At 40.0% G+C, this 9486-nt stretch overlaps 1 protein-coding gene across 3 annotated transcripts; it reads right to left on the bottom strand.

The window, feature by feature from the left end:
• Positions 1–1500: 1500 nt before the first annotated feature.
• LOC139145622 (serine/threonine-protein phosphatase PGAM5, mitochondrial-like) lies at positions 1501–7963 on the bottom strand. Of its 3 annotated transcripts, none has more exons than XM_070716893.1 (5): positions 7632–7963; positions 6647–6831; positions 4194–4408; positions 2753–2886; positions 1501–2580 (listed from the first exon to the last, which is right to left on the bottom strand). In XM_070716893.1, exons 1-5 carry the CDS (start codon positions 7802–7804, stop codon positions 2430–2432), a joined length of 858 nt encoding a protein of 285 aa, XP_070572994.1. In that variant the 5' UTR covers positions 7805–7963; the 3' UTR covers positions 1501–2429. The 3 variants fall into 3 exon arrangements, with proteins under 3 accessions (XP_070572994.1, XP_070572996.1, XP_070572995.1); XM_070716895.1 differs by having other exon boundaries at positions 2753–2883; XM_070716894.1 differs by having other exon boundaries at positions 4194–4414; positions 6653–6831; positions 7632–7954.
• Positions 7964–9486: the final 1523 nt, after the last annotated feature.

Raw genomic sequence — 9486 nt, 5'->3', positions numbered from 1 at the left:
TAGTCATTTGATGTGAATACTTGCACACCTTTAATACCTAAGGAAACAGGTATAATGGACGATAGAGTTGTATGTAAATTTTAAAAGTCGCCATGACAACATGACAACAACACGGCCTTTTTCAGCACTAAGACATACTGTAGCAGGGCTAAAATAGACCATGGCCTTTCTGTCGGGAGGAGACATAATTTCCGTGTCATTGTGATTGATACATTATGATCAAAATGCCACGAGAATGCGTTTTTATTGGCCATCGTTTCCTGTGCCTGTCATTCAAGTACGCCAGTTCAGATATTGAAACTTTGTTGCAAAGTTCCACTGCACGGCCGGTCGTCTTCGTAATTTCCATAACAAAGTCATATTATGGCTAATTTCTGTGCCAGGCTGGGTTTGACTGCATTTATCTAGCTCGTCCCAAAGTGACGGACCAGACATGGCATGCCAAGTACTGACTGAATTTAAGGTCCCGGGCTTTGGTAGTCCGTGTAGGCTACCATTTCATGAATTTTGGTAGCCCAGGAGAAAGTTGGTAGTCTGTGGACGCGGGACTACCGCTAATTTCGAGCCCTGTTACTCTTGTTCTGCATAGATATACACTGCGTATATTAACGCAATTTTATATCCATATACAAAGATATGTTTTACTAATGTGGTGTTCCATACACCGCCATATGTAAATATACTTGAACATGTGTCATATGAACATGTATCAAGCACCTTGTCTAGTGTGTAATTTATGAGCTTCTCGATATTACCTGAAGTCAACCCTGAAAAGTTACATTTAATCTATTAAAGTTTCTTCTATCAAAGACAGCACACTGAGTCTGTGGCATATCAAATCATGGATGTAAAAGTTACAACTTCGAGGCCACACTGTGAGACAACCAAAACAAACCAACCTTTGTCACTATGATCCACATTATCATACATCATTTGGTAAGTCCTGAGATTTGGAAGACAAAGCATGCTGGGAAAAACTCGATGAATCGTTTTGTTGTGGACAGATCTGGCCACAAAGCTTAACATTTGACTTATTTCAGCATTGGAACGCTTGATGCTAAAATTGAAATAAAAACACAAATGATGAAACTGTCTATCTCTGCTTTCAACATTGACAATAACACATGTTGTATATACTCACAAAGCTCTTACAGTTCAAAAATCTTCAGACATCTTCCTTAACCCTTTGAGTGCTGTAATTTTTCCCACAGAAATTTTAGAGCAACATTTTAACCGATTTTTATGAATTTTTCTGTAATTTTTTTGGTAATTTTGGACCAAATGGATATCACATTTCATTTGCTACAGATTTTTATCAAAATTTGGCAAAAAATTTGAAAAAAATGACTAGGGTGTATTTCATAAAAATGACAAAAATTGACTTTGGAGCTCAAAGGTTTAACATTACAAATAGATAATCTCACTGATGCTACAAGAACTCAATCAACGGAGTTCTCACAAGCATGGCTCAGCACATAAGATGGAATTTTGTACATCCTCTTTTGTCCCAGAAACACCAATTCAAATTAACAGCTGCCTTTAACACGTAGTATTGGCCAGGAATCGTTTCACCAACTGATCAGAGAACAAAATAATGGGCTCTGGAGAGCCCTGCAATTTAACCCTTTCACCACCATGTTTGTCCCAAATTCATTGTTTTCTACGGTAAAGTTGGACCTGTATACAGGGAACTGGGGGTGAAAGGGTTAATCTCTAGAAGTAGTGCAGCAATATCATAATGATTTTAGTACACCTGAATTCATTTCCTGTGAATGTAAGTACAACCAGTTTGTAAATGTCTTGGCATTCTACAACGTCAGTTCAAGTTTTTGTAATGGTATCAATGACTTTACTGGGACAAATTGCACCATGGATATTCAAAACATGTATGCAAGAAGGGAACTTGTAATTTCTTTGTAAAGGGGATGACATGGGACGGGGATGGTCATTGGTCATTGGTATTATGTAAAGAGAACACTGGTGTCAGTTTTGAGTCTAATTGATAGAGAGGTCAGAGGTTAAATGCCCTGGGTTTCCTTTATATTCACATCTGGAATATCCATGGCCGCCAAAGTGAAGTGGGCTAAGAGAGGTCACTTATCTATAGGCTCAGTTAATAATACTTAGATTTAAACATCTTCCTCTCACAATATGTGAAATTTAACCATCAATCGTACCATCAATCATACCATACCAGCAATCATACCATCACTCATACCATCAACCATACTGCCAATCATACTGCCAATCATACCATCAATCATACCATCAATCATACCATCAACCACACTGCCAATCATACCATCAATCATACCATCAATCATACTGGCATTGATACCATCAATTGTACCATCAATCATACCATCTCTCAGTGAGATTTAAGTGTAATGGAAAAATCAATATTGAAATGTTTTCAAAAACAAATAAGGTCAATTGACAGTGAGTTCATCTGGTGCTAAGTGTCCTGAGTCTCCGAGAAGTTTTAAAGAAACTCTACCAGTCGGTCTTATGGCTAGCCAGGTTATGCTACCATTGTACAGACTAATCCGTAACCATGCTTCTGGCGGAAATTGCAGTGCCCTGTAAAATATTAGTACACATACAAATTAAGTCAATGAATACTGGTGCGTTTTTGAATCAGGAAGGTATACTATATTTATGAGACATGAAAATACTAATCAGAGGTACATGTGACAGTGACGTGGGCTAAACACAGCAGTAACAGTGCAATGGGAATATAATTCATACTCACCGACAGACAAAATACCTGATGACATTGGCATGGCAGACCAATATTTCATAACTGTCTTCAATTTGCTCTGGTTCTGCTCTGTGGAAGTATTTTCTGAAAGCTGCCTCTATACGAGCCCCTTCTTCATGGAACTGCTGCAGAAGACAGTGCGGTAGCAATCAGGACATGGCACAGCATATGCAAAGACGGCTTTGAGATTCCAAACTGTGACTGAAAGTTTGTCTAATGAAGGTAAAATGGATTCAAATACAAAGTGGAAAAAGAGACACTCATCTTTGCTTTCCTACTCCCCTTGTTGTTTAATTTTTTCTACTTAAAGGCCCAGTAGCTATTTTCAATGTCCACATGCTGTTTCTTGTTCTACACCCTATAGCATGTTGCGATACACAGCATTCAGCTTGTCAACTCAGCCTGTACATATGTAAACTGCTTTGTTATTGTTGACAACTACATTCTAGTCTGGACTAGAATTCAAATGTAAACAATAACAGTCCATTTTAATTGTATAGACGCTGTGTTGACAAGCCAAATGGTGAGTCTTTCAATGTGCTTTTGGAAGTAGAACATAGCTTGAAATTCTCAGTAACATAAGTACAACAATTTGCCACCTAGGTGAGTCATAAAAGTCACAGGCAGTTGACCATACTGTAATATTTACAACATGGGTGATTTCTACAGGAAAAACACATTTGCTTACAGAAGCCAAAGTAAAGTTTACGTCTAGAAGAAAATTTCATACCAGAAATGCCCAAAAAGATGAAAAGTTGCATTAGTTCAGCCATGAAAATGATTGTGTTTGCATTGAAAGTATCAGATCACGATCTCAAATTCTTGCGGTAGTGAGAAGTTGATTTTTACCCACAATGCATTTCAATATCATACAGTTTGATCCCTTAGCACAAGACACAAGGTAATTAAGGCAGTGAGAATTGACGTACATTAAAAGTTACGGCTGCTAGTCCTTTAAATGATATACGTAAATAATGGAAACAAAACAGGGTAAAAAATTTTGAAATCATGGAGGACTGTTGGTGCACGAAATAAAATAGCTGAATGGATATTTTATTATGACACAGAACTGCAGGTTTGCAGAATGAAATGCAATTAGCAATTTAAGAATGGTGTAAAACTACTCCCTTGTAAAAAGAACACAGGCAGCTTTGTGTGATAGATCAATAATGCCTTAGAAAACAGAAATGTTAAGTAGCAATTTTGTGAGTGTAGACAACTGCTGCCTTGAAAACAGAAATAGACAAATAACAGCTACTTTTTTCTGTACAGAGAACTGCCACTCCTAGGGCCAAGAAAACAAAATGACTTTCAAACTGCTGGCTCTGACTCATTGGACAAGCCTTATTCAAAAAGTCAGAACAGGAACTAGGGTTGAAACGGCAACACTGTACAATCGGGAAAAGGAGTACTAGTTGCCACCGTATCATACCTTCAGTTCTGGTTTCCAGTGACCCACTGGTGGCTCCGGAGGAATTGGCGCGCCTTCCTGTATAAGACTGCAATGTTTCACCGGAACTTCTGGAAGATGGCTGCAGATGATCTGTCCTGTTTCTTGAGCTCTTTGCATAGTAGAGATTATGGCTAAGGTGTATGGATGATTTAGTTCTTTCAGCCTTTTGCCTGCCTTATCTGCTTGTGTTTTTCCTAAAAGTGAATATATCAAGGTAACTCAAGTGAGCAGCTGACCTATAACTCTATCATCTACTAAAGTATACTGTTTGTGCTGTTAGCAGACTCATCTGCCCTTTCATCGTACCATAACAAAAAGCTGTCATGTTGTGAAATGTTTCATTGTGTTTGAACATTTCTACTAGTCTGCTGATGACTTCAGCACGAAGACACTTGACATGAACTTACAGGTATATTAATATTGTCATATCTATGTCAGTACACTTTCATTTTGATGTAAATGAGAGGTTGGTTGATGCAATCTATGTTGAATTGCCCTGTCTCTGCTACACAAACCTGAATTTAGAACATGTTTGGGCTCAGAAAGTTTAACAAGGATCAAAAATTGCATTCTATGTGTCTAAATTAGCAACTGTTTGAGGGCTTCTTGTTGAGAAAAATCTTGTGCCAAGGACATATTGGCTATATCTGATATATAGTCCTTTACAACTGTCTATACTTTATGTATAGACAATGAAAGGGCCACTTCCTCTCCATTTCACTGGGCCTGTCCATGGTTTGAGTGAGTGATACAGGGATTTGTGTTTGACCATTGGCAATATGGCACTAGACATACTGTTTAAATTGATGATTTACCAACACTGTCAGGCGCATCTACCATCCAAGTAGTAACTATGGTCAAAAACAAAGAAATCAACTCTGTGAATGCTGAAACATTGACTGGAAGAAGGTCACATCCACATACATTGGCCCGCGTGCATCATTTGCCAGCATTGTTTTTGTGGATCTAGTTGCGTTGTTTTGACTACATCTTCCCTCCTTTCAGACAATGTTTAAACTTTCATCAAGTTGATTTCTCTGTGATCGGCTGATATTACCACTAGGTGGAGGTATGTAATTGTCTCACAACTGACATTGTACGAGCAGAAGTACGGCCTCGTACTTTCACAGAACGAGTGACGTAATGTACCCATACTTTCAAAATACGAGTGACGTACAATGCTGGTTTATCATACACAGCAAGATTTTGACGTAAGGCCGTAAAATTCATAAGTGAAGCTGCGGTTTGTATTAGGAACTATTTTTAGACCCCCTCCAATCTTGAACTCCAAAATCCGGTGCGGCTTCTATACGCACATTTGTCTGGACTCAACTACGTCACGTTGAAAATCGCCAGCAGGGAGACTATTATTATGCAAATGACCACAGCTGCATTTCTCCGCAGTAGGGAGACTAAGTTATACATTTTCTCAGCTTTTCTCCTCTTTCTTTCGAATAAAGATGATAAACCCTTGCACTTCCAAGCCTTAAATAATTGTACACGCCGCTGTCCCACACAAGCGCGGTGCTGTCGACTCCAAGTATGTTTCACACGCTGCATGCCTGCCAGCTAATTTATGCATACGTTTGCAATAACCTCAGGAACAGCTGTGCGGGCCTGCTCATGTTCCGTCAATCGATATTTTTAGAAATCTGGAGACATGGCACATCACATTTTTATTTCAATAGTTTACAAAAGATGTAAGAAGCATTGATTTTGTCGAAAATTCTGAAAAACATATAGGAATATTTTATCGCGAACGCATTTTCACTTGGGGTCGACATGGGGTCGCAGCCATGTTGCCTCAAAACTTATGTCTGTCTGCACTCAAAACTCAAAACTTTCGAATATGAACCTGTAAAATCGAGGTCATTTTGTCAAACTTCGGCGAAATTTAAGCCTATAGACAAGATTACATCTAGGTAAGGTAAATTTACAGAATTTGATCGACAAATAATCCTGAACTTGAACGTGACAGCTCGCCTTCTCCGGGAAGTCAAGCATCAAGCTGTCCATACACAGCTGCCCATATTGCTTGGTTTATGAGATTGTTTTCAAGCGACGGCGGTAGAGCGTACGGGGCTCTGGATATGAACCTACCACCGGTGTAGCTGTAATAACTGTTGCGTTGTTTTTTCTTGAAGTTTTTTTTACATTAAACCTGCCATATTCCTTCAACACAGACAGGCTATAGAGAAATACTGACATTACGTCACTTGTACGGTGAAATTGCGGCACATTACGTCACTCGTAATTTGCTCGTACGAGCTCGTACGTCTGCTCGTAGTTCGTCCGTTTTGAGACGATTAGATAAATGCTAGGTGATAGTCAAACCTGACAATCTGAATTTGAACACAATGTCTAGTTCCTGTATTGTCAACGGTTCAAGGCAAACCAACCTAAAATAATTTGATAAGCATTGAATTTTTTACCTAGAGTTGTCAGCTTTCTATGTTCATCATGTGGTGAGGACATGTCATATTGACCATGTCTGATCAGGAACAGATGTCTGGTTGCTGTGGCCTTGGCTTGTTCAAGCTTTTCTTTGACAACTTCTCCTGTATCTAGCTCCGTTACTGATTTGGATGTGGGCTTCACCAAACTCCCGGGATCTCTCCTAAGCATAGGGATAAAGAAACTTTGAGATACAATGACAAGTCATTGGACAGAAATGGTGTAAATTTTAGAAAGAAGCATATTTCTCGGAGCCACAGTTGGATCAATATACTGGTAGTACCTGTTTCTGATGAAGAACACTCGTGCAGTGCAGTACTTTGCTGCTGTTTCGAAGCCCCGCAACTCCCCTTGAATTTTTTTGTGTTGGGGAACCTCCCCAACACAAAAATTTTCAAGGGGAGTTGCGGGGCTACGAAACTGCAGCAATGCAGTACTGTGACGTACGTCAACCTCCCAACCTAAGCGGAAACTTTCAATAATGTTATAATGACTCTCGTTTGGTAGATTATTCAGCAGTTTTGAGCGAGGCTTTGTTATCTCACATCCACAGCTATGATTTGTGGAGGTTCGAGATCAACGCGGCACTCGATGACCCGAGATGAACTCACGACTCACGGTCGGGTACGCAAAGTCGCAAGCCTCAAATCACAGTCCCCTCTATCGTGCTCAGGATTCAAATTATGGTTTTGTTCCCCGAAATATCATACACACAGTATGCACATTGCCGGTGTTTCTGTTTGGTCCGATGAAGCTTCCTACTACTTCTTACAGCCCGCGTTTTCGGAAAATTTGGAAAGGGTTTATCGATAGCTTCAGTCACGGTTTTGAGGAGTGCCCGGTGACAGTGCTTCAGTTCACCCAGGTCCACCGTCCATGACGATGGGATGTAACAGATCGGACCATCGAAAATGATGTCAAGTAACACTCTATTGTAAAACTGAAAGCGTTGAAACTACTCACTTATCCCAATTATGGTCCCATGGCACACTGGGCTTAAAATTAGTGGTCCACGATGCCGATGCAACATTCTTCCTTTCTTGACTCAATGTATACACCACAGCGACGGCAACCCCGCCAGCGGCAACACGTCGGACCCCGCGAAGAAATCTTGAGCTGACGCGAAACGGACGCATGTCTAGTCACTGACACTGTAAGTATGTATTCAATTATCGTTTATGATAGATATAATTTCTTTCGTATAATGCAAACCTGGTCAACGCTTCAGTGCTCCACCGGTACTTTCTCCTCGGTCATTGAGTGACTCTCATCACATGTGCTCAGCCATTTTGTATATATTCTCAATTGCCCGCCGTTGAGGGCGACGCATTCGTCCAAGCCGAGTCGAGCATGCCTGAGAACACGATTACTCTACCCCACAGGACCACGGAACGTTTCGTAGATCGTCGTCGGATGGGAAGTGACTGACACTGTGAGGCAGAAGGCCGAACCTCGGTACTGTATTCTTCCATCCGACGACGATCTACGAAACGTTCCGTGGGCCTGTGCTCTACCCCACCGTGCCTACATGAACTTTAATATTGAGATCACTCAACCGAAAGAAAGTACGACAGAGTTTGCTTAAACATATATCTTCAGTTGATGTAATTAAAGATGCATTAAAGATTCTTTCGAGGATAGAAAACATTTTGACTAAACCTACCGTTGGTTGACCTCATTGATATATTGAGTCTCAGAGAGTCTATGTTGCTGCCTGTCGTTTATACCCTTCATTGCATTGTTCACCCGTTTGTGATACCAACGTGTCGAAAGTAATGGTCTCCCTTGCCTGTCGTTACCGTTTATTTTTCACCCGTTTGTGATATCAATCTGTAGAAAGTATAAGCTTAATGGTCTTCCGAAGGAATGATTAACATATACAGTAAAAAAACTGAAGATCTTTGCTAAATACGGCCTGTCAAAACGACCAACAATCCACCCCTAACCCCCCAAAAATAAGCTGGACACCGTGAGTTTGATTTTGACTTATTAAATAACTCGTTATCACCTCATAAGATAAAAGACACGTTCACCGTATGACCTGTTAACGAGTTATTTGGTCGGGGCGATAAGCCGCCCCTCCCCCGTTGGTGATCGGCACTAATTAATGAAGGGGATTAGGGAGGGTAATTAAGAGTTATAAAATGTTTTCTTTGATATACTATTCTGAGATAGCAAGGACAGAGAAATAGGTACACAGGTAAGGCTTGTATGATGAAAAAAGTTCAATGCATGGCATTTTTTGATCATATTCATAACTTCTAAGAGGAATAATGCCTGCAGTACCATGTGCTCACACAGTAGACCCTAGACGACTAGTCAGTTGCTGAACATAGATCGTCTAAAAAAATTTCAATGTTCAAAGAAAATATACCATCTGTAAATAATCCTCTCAATTCCCTTTATTGGTATTTTCTGCAGATCACCAACGCCGAGGAATATCTCGCTCAATAAACCATAGACCCTCCATGACAAAGCAATTCGTTTATAGCAGCTCATGAGGTTTTTTTCCTTAATTATGAACTGCTATCGAGTTACCTTGGCAGATCAGGGCGATAACTAAGGGGAAGTTAATAAACACATATGGACTTTTCTCTTTGAAATATACTGAGATAGGCGAGGGTAAAGTAATTGGCACACATACGACACAGGTAAGGCTTTGTATGAAAAAAGGTAAACAGTTTAATACATGGCATTTAATGATCATAACCCCAAGACGAATATTGCTTGCAATACCCTGCACCTGTAGCAGATGATGCGTTTTAATAAGTGTTGCATTTGTCCAATCCAATCCAATGAAATGATGGTTTTAACTTGT

The sequence above is a fragment of the Ptychodera flava genome, chromosome 12, assembly GCF_041260155.1.
Source record: "Ptychodera flava strain L36383 chromosome 12, AS_Pfla_20210202, whole genome shotgun sequence".
Classification (NCBI taxonomy): domain Eukaryota; kingdom Metazoa; phylum Hemichordata; class Enteropneusta; family Ptychoderidae; genus Ptychodera; species Ptychodera flava.
The sequence above is the reverse complement of the archived record's forward strand: the minus strand, read 5'-3'. Positions and strand labels throughout refer to the sequence as shown.